Raw genomic sequence first — 18442 nt, 5'->3', positions numbered from 1 at the left:
GTATATTCTTTTTTTGCTTTTCTTTCCCTTTCCGCACACAATGATAAAACAAATTATGCAAGTATTTGTATTTTTAATAAAATATCAAACTTTATTTTATTCTTAGCTTAATTAAGTTCCTTAGAAAAATAGGTGCATCGGCTTCATCAAAATTTCAATATTGTCTCAAGATTTTGATATGCCAAGGATCGTTTTGGCATCCAAATCTTTTGGAACAGTACACATGAATTTGATTATCAAAAGATTTGGAGCCCCATGGTATATCTTAAGTACCTCTATTTTATTTAAGTCTATGTTTAGATTTAATCCTTAGTTACGATATAAATTAAAATCAGACCTTAGGGTTTCAAAAATGTGTTAGAGATGTTCTCTTGCGATACAATATAGCTCAATTGGAATGGTTAAATAAACAAGGGTGTTCTACCACGTTTTTTTGTTATAAATTTCGTTGAATTACATTTTCGTTTTCCAAAAATTTGGGTACGTAAAAAACGTTTTTCCATATCTTTTTGGAAATATATGGCATTCTTACATGTTACTCGTTCGGCAGCAGTATAATTTTCATACCGCTCTGACGACATACGTTGGTAGAAAGGTATTATCATTATTGCAACAAGAACTTATCACTTGGTCACTGTTTGTACTGGCGGAAGGTACTGGTTGAGTGATGGTGGGAGATAGCTCTTCTGGCAATCGCAGACTGGTGCTGGCTTCTGGACTTGGCGTTCAAAGTTTGGTAACGGTGGGGAAGACAACGTCTGCTTCACCCAGTTCGTGTCAATTAGAGCATAAGTTGCGACCTGTAAACAATATCGAAACAATAAGACCATTCAGAAATTCCAGTCCAAGTCATAACCGAACCATAAAAAGTAGAAGCTAATGGAACTCGGAAGGTTATTCAGAATTGAAAATCTCACCTGATTGGTGGGCAAACATCCGGTGTCGTAGCTGTAAATTCCGGAAAGCTCGTAGATACCGTCTCCACGATCGCAAGCCAATGGGCCGCCAACGTCAACTTGGCACATGTTGTTCCTCTCCTTCTGAGCCTTCACGCATGTCAAGGTGTTGTCGATTGCTACCGGGGATTCAGCGCCCTGAACACGTCGCTTGCACTCATCCTGAGGTACTATGTCAACGTCAATGCCGTGCATCAAGGAACCAGCCGCATGTACTAAAAAATGAACCGAGCCATTGTACCCATAACGTCCATAACAAAAGTGCGACGAATAAACGGTGAAGGTGGTTATAGGCAATTTTTGACATACCTTGAAGAACGACCTTTCCCCATCCCGTAGAGATGCATTTTCTTCCAATTGTAGGCTGGGGAATGTTACCCAGGCAAATAATATCAACGTGCTGATCTAGACGCACGGGGTGCTCAAGTAAGAGGATGGCAAGGTCGTAACTTGAAGAACCTGAGTTATAACCTGGATGCGGTAGGATATTGAGAACTTTAACGATCTCGAAGGGGATAGGCTCCTCCTGTTGGATTTCGGACCCTAATTTCCATTCGCCAGCCTTGATCGAGACTTCTTCAGGCCTCAATCTGTCGCAATAAAATGTCAGTACCATCAGAAACCGTTTCAAACCGTGGTCTAATTTGACATTTGGTTTGTTCATTCAGCGGTATATGTTTAAAGTTTCACATGTGCCACAAAACAACTTTTGAGAAACTTTGAAATCAGGATAATCCTTCTACATTTGCTACGATATCAAAGTTATTTCAACATAGCACACGCATGAATTATCGGCCATGTTAGATTCTCATGTCAATTACGTTACTAACGATGCTTCGTCAATTTATTGATATTGCGAATTCATCGGGATCAATTCACACATTCAAAAATTCATATGGTAATTTTTAAAAATCGTTATTCAGTGCCAACAAAACGATTCAGCTGACAGCAGCCTCATAAATTTAATAAAAATTGTCAATTTCACTATTAAGAAACAAGGTGGTGAAAATATTCGTTGTTACGAGACTGTTAGATGAAAATTATGCTCACCCATCGACGCAGTGAGCGGCTGTCAAGACTGCGTTGGGAGATACGATCACGCCAGAACACAGAAGCTTACGATCCGTGGTCGACAGGATCATTGCTTGCCATGGTATCTCACCAAAGGCGACGTCATCTCTGTCCAAATAGCTTGGGCGCTGAACCTTTTTTAAATTTGAAAATAGCATTGGTTAAGGTTGACGAAAGAGAGCTACCAATTATTATTGAAAATGGAAGAGACTTTGATATGAAATCAGTTTGACGATTCACTTTACTTGATAGAAATTTATTCCAAAAACATCCAAAATCTGTTAAAATCTGAACAGATATCGACTGAATTAAGTAAATGCTATTCCGCGATGTGAAAAGTTTTTTGCAGAGACCTTAATCCAGTGAAAATATCTCAGAATAAGGTCAACTTATACAATTATAATCTTCTAATTGCATTTGAAAATACTTACTCTATTTCTTAAGCCGCACTGAGTTCCCGGGGTGTGTGGAGCAATTATTGCAGGGCTATCGATGGTATCAGATGCAACATAATTTTTTCCAAACGGGTTTGGAAAGATGCCAAATATAGGAGCGGGTGAACTACTGACAGGTTTTTCGGTAATCTCATTGTCGGATTGAGGTGTATCAGGAGCTGCGGTGGAAGTCAGCGGGGTGATAAATTGGCTGACGACGTTTTGAAAACTTTCCACTGGCCTTTCAAAAAATTGTCCAAATGAGAAATTTCCAAACTGTTTGAGTGGTGGCGATCCACTGACGTCTTTTTGGTAGGGAGAAGGAGTTACAGCGATAGTTTGGGTGGGCTGAACAAAACTACCCTTAGTTGGAGTCAGTCCAACTGTTTTGGTAGGTTGCAAGAAGCTACCCTTCGTTGGAGTTACACCAACAGTTTTGGTGGGCTGAAAGGCACCGCCCTTGGTTGGAGTCGGCTGCTTCTTAGGAGGACGAGTCTTAGCGATGTTCAAATACGTTGGGAAACCTTGTTCGTCAAAACCTCCAGAGTAATTTGCGGGAAGGTTACCCGTTGGCCAAGGATCAACGTAATTCGGATCACGACAACATTTCCCGATAACGCCATTGTCCGGATTTCTGCACGACTGCAAAACGCAATATGCGTGGAATATTATTAACGCATAATCAGTACTTAAACCGTTTCATACAGAGAGCCGTGAATCATGAACCAAGACAAGAAGTTTAAAGCTAAGACAGTGGATACGTTTTCTCAAGTATAATATAGCTATACAAAAACACTGTACAAAACTCACGCTAAGAGGAGCTCGTCTTTCGATTTGCTGTGCGGTCAACGCTACCGGTTGTGGGCTAATCACTCCCTCTAAGGTACAATATTGTTCTTCCACGCAAATAAGTGCGGCAGCACATCCGACTTGTACCGTGATTGGCGCGAATGCGGAGGGCCTTGGGATGGGAACTTTGACGCTGGGGACTACATTAGTGGGTCCAACTGAAATTCGAACATACCAGATTTCATCGTACAACTAAAGTCAGACTTCGAATATTACGATAATAATCAACAATCTTAGACCAGAATAAAGAACACCCACCTTGCTCTCCTTCCTTTGGTGACAGTGGTGGCTTGGCGAATGCTGGCACGTTGCTGCTCGGTTCACTTCCAAATGGAGGTAAATATCCGTTCGATGCAAAAGCCTCTTGGTTACCGACTGAAGACCCCGTGAAACTAGGCTCACCAGCGCTCAAATCTTCCCCAGAATTATCGGATGATCCGAAGAGACCGGTGTCCACTGTGCTTGGCTTGTTAAGGCCTGAGAAGCTTCCCTTGTTGGGCAAAGATGGTGTCGTGTAGGTGAAGGTGCCAGCATTAGCATTGGCGCTAGCCGATCCCGAACCGGAATTGGCTAATAAGGAAAACGTTGGATTTGGTCATAGTATGAATATTATGCAGCAAAGTTGACGCAATTGTGTTTCACTCTCCCGTGGGTTACATAGCCCTCTTTCTTACCTCCGTTGTAGTTGATGCCGGTTGGTTTATAGAAGCCAGTTCCTAGGGCTCCCGAAGTAGACCCTAAGGGGATCCCTTGCGTGAATCCACTTCCTCCTTGGCTTCCTGAGTTTGCGCTGTTACTTGCTGAGGCTTGTTCACTGGATACGAAGCCAAAATTGGTGGATTCCTTCTGCTGGTTTTGGCCGTACGAGTTGCTTGAATCATATTGTCCACTTTGACCAGAGATTCCGAAAGGTCGGGATTGAGTGAAGACTTGGTCACGTATGCCAGAGGATCCACTTTGTCCCAACTTGTTACCTGCACCAAAGGAACTTGACGTCTGTTCGAATTGGTTGGAAATACCCGAGGATCCGGATTGCCCGACTTGACCAATAGAGGCAGAGGAACCTGTTTGTGCAAACTGGCCGAAACTTGATGAAGATCCAGACTGTCCTAATTTATCATAAGCACTCGAGGAACTGGGTTTCCCAAACAAACTGGAACCTAATGGAGATCCAGTAGGTTGTCCAGATTGTCCAAAGCTTACTGTAGAACCAGAGTTCACTGGTTTAAAGGAGCTACTGGAAGAGCCACCGTAGTTTCCTGTACTAGATCCAAAGGTTGCAGTCGAAGATGAGCCGGCGGAAGTGAAAGAGCTACCTTGACCGATTCCCGGTGTCGATACTCCAGAATATCCGGTTAGAGTGCAGCAGACTTCGCGGTTCACCTTGCACTGCTGAGGCTGAAAGGTCAAATTTTCAATAATTAAGTGTTGTCGATAGAGCCGATGCGTCAGTTTTATCGTATACATGCAAACAGCAACAATTAGCACCATTAATGTATCCCATATTCATGAGATTGTTATTATTTTTCACGGTAAGAGTAGTTTATAGTGGCGCCCACGGGGACGCCCGCGGTATTAAGCATCCCAATAAGGTCGGAGAAGTCGATTTGTGTGGGGCTGGCTGGTGAAGTGAACCGTATGAATTGATCAACGAAAAACACTCAAGTCTGAATTCGTATTTGTTATCCGAGCATCTTTTCAACCCACGTAAATCGGCAGACTTGAAATGAGTCATCCGACGATTTGCACCATGATCTATACATCCGCGACTTCCACCTAAAGCCGCCGTATTTACGAGTGTCGGTACGTGTAATAACGAATCTGCGCTGTGATAATAGAGTTTCTAAAACGTCATCATGAGAGTTTCTAAAAAGCGAAGAATGCAAATCATAACTGAGATCGTTACGCGTACCTATTTTTTCCCCGAATTCGGTAGGCAATTATACGCGTATGTATCGCGCTGATGATCGTTACCAAGATGCTAATTGCATTTAATAATACAAAGTTGAGAGCATTAAATATGCCGACTGTCTCTTGGTCACGATTTTACAGCTATTAAAAGCTCAATTACCAACAGATCACAGATTGCGTAAATCCGTGCGACGAGTAATTCGCGTACTGCAGGTACAGCCTGTATGCGAATAATCCTTGGCTTTGAAATGTATCTAACGGCAAGTAAACGATTTGAACTGGATTATCAACTAAAACGCTGTACGCTATTTTCTACCAATCTAAATAAATATGTATCTTCAACAGTGACGAACGTGCTAAGAAACATGAAGATTAGCGTCTAGATTCGCTTGTCGGCTGAAAAATGTCTTACCATTCTAAATTAAGACCTGTACGAGTTATATAGAGAATATCGCGTTGATTTCACTATTGGGCGGTGATTAAGGTGCGGTGAAAAGAATCTACTGAGATTTAGAGCACAGATCGTTAAGAACCATCTGTTCCTCTTTCTCTTCATATCTTTCTATTCTTAGTGTTCTTGGCAAGTGAAAAATGAAGAAAGAAATTTGTTACAGTCTCGTATATCAAACCAATGAACAAATCATTTTTAAAAACTTCATATGAAGTGATATTGGAAAGTGGATATGCAAATCACGCTTTCGGAAGCTAGGAGGAGAGAGATGCACGAGTACTAATAATTCGATGTAAAAAATTATCGTTTAATTAATAAGAGACTCAAGAATGTCGATGGAATCAGTATGCGAGTATACATGTAGCTAATAAGAAATCGGAACTAATACCGCCGCGCTGCTCTTTCCTTTTTTTCTTCGTTATTATGTGATAGCTGGCAAAGAACAACGACCGGTAGTCGACATTATCGATCGACATGCGTAATTAATACACGCTCTCTTTCGACGGTCTTATTTATTTGTTTGTCATTCTCTTCTTGATACCATCGTTTCTTTGTCTCCACACAAATCACTCGTACGGTACGTTCGACGTCGGACATCATACTTACATCCGTAAGAGACTTTTGTCAACCACTCATGCACGTTACGTACGTTCCTAGTTCAATAGAGCACATTATGATGTATTCACAGATTTAAAGTGTCATCGGTCGCGTGATTGGCGAAATTTTTATTCAATCATAAAAGCTACACCTACGTATTCACAAGTCAGCAGTGGCGAAAAAAAAGTCAAAGCTGCGTATAATATACTTATAATATATCTTTCAAGTTAAACTCATATACGCGACGCGAGGGATACGGGAGACTCGAGTTATAAATAACAGATTAAATCACTTTAGCCCACTCCGATACCGCGCTAAGTAGTCTGGTCTACTCGTTTGGTCACGCGTGCGACATTGGCATTTCGATTCACAGATCCAGGTTTATAGCCCATCGACCATTATCCTTTTATCATACGAATTTATTTTATATTTAGACAAATTATTCGAAAAAAATCCCCAGCCTATACCGCCAATAACACTGAAAAAATTCATACATCTCTTTAAGAAGCATACAATTCGTTCCACATACTGCAGATACACACCCCTTTGGCCTTCGGTCTGTCGCTTCTTTGTATCCTTTCTTGTAAGTAATTGCGGCGGCATTCCGCAAATTCGCGTAAATAATATTAGCACAAGGTGCGGTTGCCTCGGTATAATGTCAGAAAATATGCGCGTAATGAAAATACCATGATTTTTTTTCTGACTCGCATGCCGATATTGAAACGTGTGTACCATACGTGAAAGGGAGATGTAGTGAGCAGAAAAATGACTTTGAGGATAAATCGTCGCGAGCCGCCTTTTGCCCAAGCCAAACGTACGATATTGTGTACTTAGTTGCGGTTGAGACGCAGCAGGCCTTTCTCGGTGAAGAAACAATTAGCGCCGTGGCGGTAATAAGCAAATAAATGGACAGATCAAACGTAATCGAGCGAAACGCGTGACTGAAATTCAACGTTGATATAATACCACGCTTCGCAGGATGAATTGAGTGGCACCGGTTCCACAGTGATTAGTATCTCGAATCTAGTAATTGTTGTGTACACGACGCATGGGTTCATTGTCAGTCGGAAATCAGGTAGCTATGCCAGTGGTAACTTGTTTCTAACATTGGCAGTTGTCTGACTTTGGATAACGGCCCAATCACAATTGTCGATCGAACATTGAGATATGGGATACATATCGATCCACGCCTGTAATTGGCGGCGACGTACATCACGCGCAATTAGCAACGAATTACATATAATAACATAAACAGTTCGGAGGGAGAGTGAGCTGTGGGTGAAAGTTTACGCAAAAATTTTTTTTCGACAATTATTGCAGGCCGAGCATTTCGTTGAATCATAAGTGACAAGAATTACGTTCCTTCAGAAAAGAGGATTGAGAAAAAAAATCATACCGAATACGTATTACTTGAATATTCATGTATGTAAGTATCCAGCTGACCGAATAAATGTCTCAAGTCGAGACGAGAAATTCTGGGAGTCTGATACCTTGAGCAAGAAGATGGCTGGTTTCGTAAGTAAAGCTGCACACACATCACGCGGGCAGAAATAAATAAATAAATTATCGAAGGCTGTTGAGCGACCTTAAGTGCGATGAACCTACACACAAGGCGTTCGATGAATATTGAATATACATACGTATAACAGCGACGTATTCTGATAAACTTGCGAGTTAATAAATGCGCGAAAGCGTCAAACACATGTACATAATACACAAATCGTCTCTGCGGTTGCGTAATACGTTCACAACCGCTGCAGCGAGATACGAATATCGCGTAATAATTGGATGATACGTACATTATAAAACAGAGAGACGCCTATCTATGCAGCAACTGCGTGCAAGAGAAATTTATCGGCATTTCTCTTTACGCCGGGCTACGAATTGAGCGAGATTTTCTCCGGAATATATCAATTCGCACCTAACCGCGAAAACTCCTTTCATATTTCTCTTTCATCAGTGTCAATACACATGTTCAATATATGTATATATATATATATATAAACGTGTGTACATCTGTTTGACGATCAATTAGATCTCTAATTGCGAGAAGCACGCATAGCAGTCTCCATTGTCACGGATTTGAAAGGCGTTTCATTACCCCAAAACCAGGTAATTCAGCAAGAATCATTCATCGCTCGCCTACGAAGATTCGCTTAATCGAAAAAATTAGATAAAAAATCAAATAAAAATAAAATAAAAAGTTACCAAGCATTTCTTCCAACCTGTCTAGCAGCGCGGAAATTTCATCGCTCTCAACGCTATTCAGGTTAATGTTCGTTAGACGCTCCGACAACGAGAGGAGAGGTCCGATATATCAACGCGTGCAGACCAGGAGTCGATAACACATCTCGTAACACTTCCTTGGCCTTTCCAAGGTAAAATTTCCTCTCGTAAATCTCCGATGCGGTTTCGCGATATGCGATAGGAATTGATACTTGCCCGTGCGACGCTCAAGAGTTTATACGAATTATGCCAAGGAGCTATCAATAGTTGTGCAATTCCCAGCTCCGAGAGCGGCGTTAATACCGTCGCGTTGAAATTTGAGGCTGGCATCGCGCATCGCGGCTATTTCTCCGTCAATCAGTCTCTTTTACCGCGTGCAAGATTCCCCCATATTATGCAACGCCCGCCACGCGCATTATACCTTACCAACTATATGCCAACCTCCAATTGACCACCGGCTATCCAGCAAAGCCATCTTCGTTCTATGAATTATTCAGTCGTTTCTTCTACATAGGCGTTGCTAAAACAACATGCCGCTGATGGGTTTCCTTTGTGTCATTTGACACAAACGGATTGAGACACGCGTAATACAACGGCTCTTGCCAACCGACTACACACGTATAGTAGGTATAACCTTATACTCGTATACCCTGCATATCCCCAATGTATACGTACAAGCACCGGGCGCATTTCTCATTCCCGATACATGACGCATCGCGTCGATCTTATCGACGATCGCCAATCGGCCATCGATACCCCGGGTAATTACGGCAAATTAACTCCCGACTCGATTCAGGTCGTGTCACTCTCACGTCCTGGAGGAAGAGTCGAAGAGCTGTAACAACGGCGTGCTTCACGTTGAGCTATTACCGCATCATCGACGCGTCACGCGTCACCCGCAGTGCGGCAGACGTCGGACCGACGGGCGTTAGGCGAGTCTTGAGAAGGCAGAACCAGCTGCTTGCAGCGGGTCATTCGTGACGTGCAGAAACGCGCGCGCGTATTACATAAATACGCGTTTTCGATATTCGCTGCGTGCAGACATCGACGCGCGTAGCGACACCTGCGAATTGCACGCGAGATCGAACAGAGATACGGTTCCCACGCGTATCCTGCGTGGCGATCCTGCATCCTCTTGCAGCGATGCTTATACGGAATGATCGGATGTGCGAGACGTGGGCGCGGGCCTCTCAATGCCGCGGGATAAAGCCGGAGGCGTCAGGTTCGCGACGCGCCGTTTCCGAAAGCTCCGAGTCGAAACAGAGCGGACCTGCGGTACCGTTCAAGGTCCGTAAGAGCGTATCGCCGCCGAAATTACGCCACGAAAAGTTGTTAAGAAAAAGAATTTCGGAATGCGAGGTAAAAGTGTGCACAGATACCTAACTACCTACCTGCCTATGTATAAGAGATAGGGAGCCAGCGTAAGAGGCGCCAGTCAGGAATTCAAGATTGTTTCATAATACCGTCCGAAGATGCCAAAGACGAGCGTTCTCCACGCTACCGCATTGGTAAGTCAAACGATTAGCGTCCCGACCCGGCGTCGTAATGTCGTATTACAAATCACGCGTATTACGAATACGTTACATATGTATGTCCGCCGAAATGACCGTTTCGCCGGGGTGTGTGGAAGAGGGAGATGAAAAGCAGGGGATGGGACGAGGTTGAACGGGTGGGGAGAAATCCTTCCCGATCATTCGCGGATTGATAAACCGTGACGTAAGACCGCTTTCGCCGATCTATCACAGACCTCGCATAAATAAAGATGAAACGTACAGTCAACGGACCTATGACCCTGGAGCACCGGACGACATGTAATGTAATGATCTTGTGATTTGAATCCCTTGGCCTCCGATATCGCCCACTTCTATTTCACTCAACCAAGCGAGTGTGCAGAGCCGAACGGAATACGATGTGAAATGAAACGACGTTGCATTGCACGCATTGACGTTTAATTCTCACGCCGTTTCACAATACGTAAATTCCAATTAAACGAAATTCTTATCGGTAATGCATTCGTCGGCCGGGATCTAACAATAAATAGCAATCGCCCATGCCCGTCAGAAATGCGCGTCGTTACTTCGCAATTAACGATTATTATGCCTTGACAATTCGATGCTCGATGACTGTTGCCACGCATCGAACGAGCAGCAATGAGATCCGTTAAGACTTGAAACGAGGCGGGATTAGATTATCAGAAACCCGTTCCTGCCACGCAACCAGCAGACGATACATAAAACGGGCGCGTTGTGGTCGCAACAATTATAAACGGAAGACATCCAGCAGCGGTGTTATTAAGTTTCCAAGGTGCCTCGAGCGAATGGGTGCGAAAGAAAAAAGAAGAAATTAAAGTTAGGAAGGAGCGAGAGATAGAAAAAAAACGTTGTAAAAAATCACGCATGCCTACGCGTATACGCGAAGGATTACAACCGGTGGCTTGATGACGCTGAACCATGTATCTTTAATCACCGTATAATGAAAATGACATTTCGCGAATTTTAAAATTCCACGAGATTCGCCCGACCGCGGCCCACTTGGATTCGGCATTAGACACGGCTAAGTTCATCGAGCGATTCGGAGGCCGAGTATTTAATATATGCAAATCTCTCGCGTTAGATCGCGGATCTGAGATTCCCAATCATGGCGTAGTGATTATGGAGTAGAAAAAAGTCACTTTCAAAATTGGGAAACTATGAATTTAACAAAGCTCTGCCCGGGCAATTATTGCCCGAAAGTACGGCAGCTGTGGAACGGCATTTTTGCATGTAGGTAACTAATGACGTCGTGGACGATCTTAACCAACGAATAACCGATCGAGGTACGTCTCGTAAGTTACAGCGTTACGCGACCGATGGGCAAGGAATGCCAGGTAAAACCCACAAACACCGCCACCGTGTTTGCTTTATAAATTCCTCATCACCTGACCCGGAGACCGGACTTGTCTCCTGGTAATGTCGCGTGCGTTTTAATGCGTTGGAAGAAAAAAAGCCTTGAAGGTTAACCAATTTAACCAAGTGAATCACGACGTTGAAATATCAGCGGAATGCTGTACAAGGATGCCCGCGGAATTTTTCCTTTTTTTCTCAATCTTATAAAAAATATAATTTACAGTTATGGTTGCAGGAAATTCGCATATACTTTTTGATTAAATCAATGCCAACCGTTTTGACATTAATGGTGTGTCAGAATTTTTCGTGACTTTGAGCGGGATCAATATTTACTCGAGAAAAGTAGAGGGCGTTTTTGGCAACGTGACCGGAGAGGCCGGAGGGGCCACAAATTGCTAATTAAAATATAGCGTTTTTTTTAAAACATCTTTTTATTAGTAACTAATAACGCGCAGATGCGTATTCGAAAACAACTACTTGGCATATCATTACTTGACAGTGGGTATGAGGGGATATTTTCTAAGTTTCGACATGATTTCACGTATCAGAAATAGAAATGAACACCGTCCCCGAGCCATGCTCATAATATCATTTTCTGTCTTGAAAATTATTTATTTTCTTTTCGACGACTGTCCAATCGGTGGTTATCGGATTTCAAGTGCCCACAACTAAAAGAAACAAATTTGTCATTGGCCGAATGAAACCTTACGCCAATCGGTACGAGAAAGTACGGCCTTGATTTCAATAAGCCCAGGTAAACGAAATGAATTTGGATACCATTTAGACGCGAGTAAATACCAAACACACTTTCTACCTCATGTATATGCGCTGACGGTGAGTGCATGCCTGTGTACACGTATGCACATGCGCCTATGGCTATTGATTCTTGAGATGCAACAACTACAGCAAGTAACGCTGTAAAATTCCAAAACGCTACAATGACGGTCCGTCGATCATACGCAACACGCCGTGCAGCTTACGAGCTTCACCTTACACCCATACGGGATAACGAGCATGACTAGGTACTCCTTAGTACTCTGGAGTCATACCTAATCCATTCGATTGTTTATGTTAGTCGATGACATAATATTGGCACGTACCGTCCACGGTCGTTATTTCTATTTACTATGCAAACAAGACCCGACCCGATGCGTACCGCCTTACAGGCTGACTGTAGTGATCAGTGAATAGAAAAAGTGGGTAAAGTGGTTGGATTTGCGCCGCCCTGGCGAATAGCTGAAAGAATCTGCATCGGTAGTAATAAAATTCAAACTCACCCCACTCCTGATTTGCGTCAATCCTTGTTGGCTGGTGAAAACTCTGCCGTTCACGCATTGGCTCGTGAGGACGCAAATTCTCCCCTCGCCGCTGCAATCGACTGTCAAACCATCCTGATTGTCGGAAGGTTCTTCTTCAGGGCTGAATATCGACGGAGTTGGGTATGCGGGGGTTGAACTTACGAAACCGATTGTAGACTGGCTTCCGAATGAGATCGGGACTTGGTTGTTCTGACCTTCGAAGTTTCCAGCTCCATCGAACCCGGCAGGGCCGAGAGTAGAAAATCCGGGTGTCGGGGTCGTGGAGAAGAAGAAATTTCCACCCGAGGATAGTTGGGGTGTTGGCGTTGGGCTGAAGTCTGGCAGCGGTGTCGGGGTCTGTGATACCTCTTTGTTGAACTGATCGGCGAACACTGCGACCGGCGGTGTTACAACAACGGAGCCAGATCCCGGCCTGAAGAAAGGATTGCCAGAGCCGACATTCACGTACTCGGGTGAAGCGGTAGATGACTCTTTGATAACCTGGGGCTTCTGAACGATAACAGAGCCGGGCTTTAGGAAGGGGTTTCCGCTGAAGCTGCCACCTGCAGCAGCTGATTCAAACCCAGAAGATCCGGCGTTAGTATTGGAAGAGGCGAAAGATACAGCGGATCCAGCAGATCCGGCGGGACTCGGAGTGTAGCTGCCGCTGAAGAACGGATTCTTTGACCTGTCGATGGAAATACTGTCCGAACCAGAACCGAATGAGCCGGAATCGATGTTTGTCTGACCGAAGGAGGCACCGGCCGTGATAAATCCAGATCCGGGATTGGGTGCGCCTCCACTAAAGAACGGATTTCGATTTCCTCCATTGATGTTCAGGCTTGTCTGGCCGCCCTGGTTCGAGGCCTCAGCGCCACCGGCGCCCTGACTGAGATCAAAGGTTCCGGACAATGTGCAGCCGTTTGAAGAGCATCCGCCCGATGGCTTGCCGGACAAACCGAAGGGGTTGCCAACTCCGTTCCACCAATACTGAACCTCGCCGGGTTTGGAACTGACTTGATCGTAGGGAATGACGCCGGACGATGCGAGCGAATCGGGTGTCGGCGTAACCGCCTGGCCGAAAGTCACTCCGCCAGCGGAGTTTTGACTTCCGGAGTTGAAGCTAGAGCTGCCAGCAGCAAAGCCAGAACTTGACCCGATCCCGCCAGCACCACCGTAAGCACCGGATGAACCGAAACCAGCTAATGTCCCTTCGGTCACCTGGTTACCAGAGCTTCCGAAGCTGGACAAGGAACCAGCCCCGTTGTCGCCAAGTCCTAAGCCCGCGGTGCCAGGGTTAATACCGGCCAAATTGAGCTGGTTGTAGCTGGTCGGGTTCTGGGATACATCAGGAATGCCACTGCCGGCGATAATGCCGAAGGGGATATTCCCGTCGAATGAGGCGGAAGAGTAGCTGGAACCGTGGCTGCTGCTTCCACCGTTGGTATTGTAGCCCGACGCTCTACTTCCGGAAAAAACTTGACCCCCGAAAACGCCACCGATATCAGCCTCATCGTGGTTCGACTGGCTGTAGCTGTTCGAATTCGAGTTCGAAGACGATTTCTTGAAGTGGTATCCATCGGGGTGGTGAGCCACGTCTGGTATTTTTGAGTAGGGGTGAGCAGACGCGTATGCGACCAACGCCACTGCACCCAGCAGCAATATCGTGGCCCCTTTCATCTTGAGGGACTCTGAAAATTCGAGAACGGAAATAAGAACGTTGATTAATTGACAATCGCAGTCTCGAAATTCGAGTGCCGTTAAATCGTTTTCACTTTATTGGATCCTTTGACGTAACGCGCCCGGTGTTACGTGAGGCGTGGTCTAATTAACGATTAATCTCTCTGTCTACTTGCTTTAATTAAAGACTCGAAAGTTTCTTCCGTTTAAGTCATGACCCTGTTTAACGTTCGTCGTTCAGTAACTAGGCAGTTGCTTCAAGTGCAGAGACCCCAGCTGTTTTCCTCAAAGATGTGTGAATGCGTATATGCGTAATAACATGAGTGGCAGATATCAATACAAATATTCTAGCACCAATGCGCGAGTAAACATGTAAGACGGGCATACAGATGTGAGATAACCCGCTAAGGAGGAGGGAAAACTTGAAATAACACCTTCAGAACCGGATCTTTATCGATTTGATACGTGGTCGCATGTAGGATGCTAAGGAGTTACTTTGCTACGATTAAATCCAACCTGATGATCGCGCTACCAAGCTACAGGAAGTGAAGCGGCAAGATTCCTTTGTGAAAAAAACCGATCCAATGCCGCGACGTTTGAGAACTTACATGTCTTATTCCATGATTAAAAAGAAAACATTGAACCACTTAAGTCGTAACGTGCGATTAGAAACTCACATGGTTCGAATATTCGGATGGCCAAATCGAATAGAATTTGTGATAGCATTAAATAGTTCGTATCGAAAAAAATTATTACTACTTTTTGCATCTATGCGATTTTTCTTTCGTTACACGCTACACAAAATTTTGCCGTTACACTTGAAGCAAAGTGCTGCAATCGGATACATCAGGCTTCGATCGATATAACAGTGGATATCTATTTGGAAAATCCTCAGATTGTTTAAGGTCGTGGCAAAGAACCCGAAACACATCCACTGACAGATCGCACTGTTGCCTCCTTCGGTCTCGCTTATCGTTAGTTTAATCACCCAATTCGTAGTTTCACTGTCACGTCGTTTTCATTCGGTTTGAATAGTGATGTAACCAGCTGAAATCACGTCGATTTTACATTTACCGATAATCTAACATCATGCAACTCTATTTTTGAGTCTTTAATTCGTTACCCCGTTCCATTCCTTTCGTTACCGCGTTTTTCTCTCATTCACTGCGCGGTTGCTTGCAATTTTTAAAAATCCCTGCCAAATCGTCGCCGAATATTTGTGACTCGAAGAAACTTGAAGGGATCACTGGATCGCGCCCCCGATTAGCAATGTCATACGCTAGTCCTTCGCAAGGACTTCCGAAGGGCAAAATACGGCACAGAAATCGGGATGACCTGTTATTCTACTCACCTAACACACGTCCCTTGAATATAGTCGCGGGTTTCACTCAAAGGTAAGTCAGTGTGACTGCCGACGCCTCCACATGCTGGCCCACTCTTATACCATCCACGAACCTCTTTCCCCACCATCGTCGCATGCGATATCCTGTCATAGTCGCTATCACAGGTTTGCAGCGGTCCAAGCTATTCCCGGACCGACCGGTCAGACATCGTTCATCGAATCCGCCACGGTTTCCACCGCCGAAACTTTAGATCGGGGGGCTACTCGCGCGACTCAAATTTCTGGGCTTTGATGAACCTTGATGCTTGGGCCACTATGTCCTTTATACCGAAACGATACTCATCGTATAGCCTCATCTCTGAAAGTTTTACGAATTAACCAGCCGTATTTTCAACGAAAATTTTCCTTCGCATCTCACGGATCTTACTCATGAACTTGATCGGCATCGACCTAAAATAAAACGTGGTAGCACCGACAGGTTTTATTAGTGGGGAAAAAAGTAACAAAGGGCTGTATAATTCCAACAATTTCTAAGGCGATGGGGAGTCGTGGAATAAGCAGATGTGCTCCTATGGAACTTGAATGACGAAGAATTCGAAATAATCCATTATGTGCCTGAGTCTTGCGGTGCGAGAAAACCACAATTACACAAATGCTACGCGTTGCATTCGTATCTAGTATTGATGGATAATCGTAAGAAAGTCCGTTTTTTACGGGTATTCATAGAGCATTTAGTTTATCGAGAACACGATGTATGAGTCGGATCGTGCGGTTACCGAACAGCTCACACCGTCGAACGTCCTTGGTACATCAATTATTGCGTAAACGGAATTCAGAAGAATAATTTAGCGGATGCAACGCCGCAGAGCACGCAATCGGCCGTAGGTTTAATCGAAGATTCAATTATTCGCCGACGGAATATTCGTTCTAGAATTTTTTTTCCGCAAAGAAAAAGGCTGGCGTTTTACTTTACTCAGCAGATGTTCGCGGATCAGCGAGATCTAATGAGGCTGTATCAATACCGTTACCGCGGTAAAGTCCAACAAAAATTCCCCATCAGGGAAATAAATTAGCAAATTTAATAGCTGCCATACGATGGTAAGGGTCAAATATACAGAGGCTGCAAATTTGCCGGCGAGTCATGAGTAAGTGTATTATCAACAGATTACGGATTCGCCGTTCGAAAATCTCATCGCAGAAAGCGGATGTGAACGTCTTGTTAAAGCCAGCTCGTTAAATTGGTCACTGATTCGATGTAATAGTTAGTAATCATTTCGCACGCGGACAAAACGTTTATTTGAAAAGGAAACTTCGTTAATTGGAAGCTTCTCAAGTCCTTGAAATACGATCACCGGCCAAAGTGCTCTTCTAAATATATAGCTCGCATGTTTATCATAGCTAATACTTGACGAATTTGTCATACTCTCGATACCTGTGGACCCACTATACACGTGGACGGTAACTCCGAATACACCTGCTGCCCATGTATATGATCTTTATTTTATAGTTTAAGCGCTTCTGAATATGGTCCATAAATCTATGGATCGATTTTAAATTCTGGTTAAACCTGTATCTAACGATGGCTGCCATTATCGAGCCGGAACCCCGTGAAGCCTTGTAATAGCTAGGACTCCCGTGACGTTTATCGAGATGCGTTGAAAGGTAAAAAATGTGGTTATACTTTTATAGAATTCCGTCCAGCAGACTCGCAGGTTCTGCTATAACTTGCCGATCTTCGAATGAATTACATTTTCTACTATCGAGAAATGATCTAACCGTGACGCAAGAACACCTGACACCAATCAGCGTCTTTCCGCGATCGAACAGTTCAATTAATCCGAGGTCTGGTCTAATAACGGTGCTGCTGCGAGATCGTCACCCTGGAATTATTCTTTGGTGTGTTAATAAGCGTTTATCTCTCTCCGAGAATTGTCCGAGTGACGAAGTCTTTGTCGCTGCAGCGATGCATTACAATGGTATTGCGATGATGAACGGTGACAATTCGCAGTGCGATCACGACGCTCCGAAGCTAGGCTAAGGCATTGCAGTCCTCGGCCAAGTTTTCATGCAAATTAGATCCATATTACTATTTTCTGTTCTTCGAAGATGGGAGGTTACCGGATCACGGATCTCGGCCAATAACGTGCAGGGACAACGCCCACGTGGTTATTTCGAACAAACAAATTTCTCTCTGATGGAATTAAATAGATATTGAGTTATTGGCTACTTCTCTAACCGAGGTTAAGTGGTTTTATAATACCGGAGGGTGCGCCACCGGGCCTGATCGAGTCTTTGCTTGGTTATAATTGAGAGATATTCTCTGCAGCGGTAATCTGCAGCCGAGTACCAAGAAGCTTTTTCGGCCTTAAGAACATGAAGTGCCGAAACAAATACAAACCGTGCCAATTTCGCAAACCATCGCGGTATACCGGGTTGTGAAATAATCTCCTTCCCACTGACCTATCTGAACGAGGGATAGCCAATAAAACGTCGTGTTAATTTTCACACGGGGTAACAAGTCACTCTCGTCGAATCATAAAATGTCAGATTAGCTCTCGCGCGCTGCCTACCGTAGGTATAATATACTTATAATGGCAAATTCAGCATTCAAATAAATTACTGTATACCGAATCCGAGCCATCCCAATTTCAATGCTAAACCTGTAATTGGCATCTCTATTAGTTTAGCGTGAGCTGATCAATGGTCAATTTCGAAAGAAACAAAGATGATCGTCGGATAAGC

General features: G+C 44.2%; 1 protein-coding gene across 1 annotated transcript; it reads right to left on the bottom strand.

Moving 5' to 3' along the window:
- Positions 1 to 68: 68 nt before the first annotated feature.
- On the bottom strand, positions 69 to 15848 carry LOC107222709 (uncharacterized transmembrane protein DDB_G0289901). The gene is made up of 10 exons (XM_015662191.2): positions 15710 to 15848; positions 12658 to 14369; positions 3985 to 4708; positions 3569 to 3880; positions 3272 to 3468; positions 2459 to 3103; positions 2007 to 2161; positions 1266 to 1546; positions 918 to 1171; positions 69 to 800 (listed from the first exon to the last, which is right to left on the bottom strand). Exons 2-10 carry the CDS (start codon positions 14356 to 14358, stop codon positions 624 to 626), a joined length of 4446 nt encoding a protein of 1481 aa, XP_015517677.2. The 5' UTR covers positions 14359 to 14369; positions 15710 to 15848; the 3' UTR covers positions 69 to 623.
- Positions 15849 to 18442: the final 2594 nt, after the last annotated feature.

The sequence above is a fragment of the Neodiprion lecontei genome, chromosome 4, assembly GCF_021901455.1.
Source record: "Neodiprion lecontei isolate iyNeoLeco1 chromosome 4, iyNeoLeco1.1, whole genome shotgun sequence".
Taxonomy (NCBI): domain Eukaryota; kingdom Metazoa; phylum Arthropoda; class Insecta; order Hymenoptera; family Diprionidae; genus Neodiprion; species Neodiprion lecontei.
Note: the sequence above shows the minus strand (reverse complement) of the source record. Positions and strands in the feature narration are given on the sequence as shown.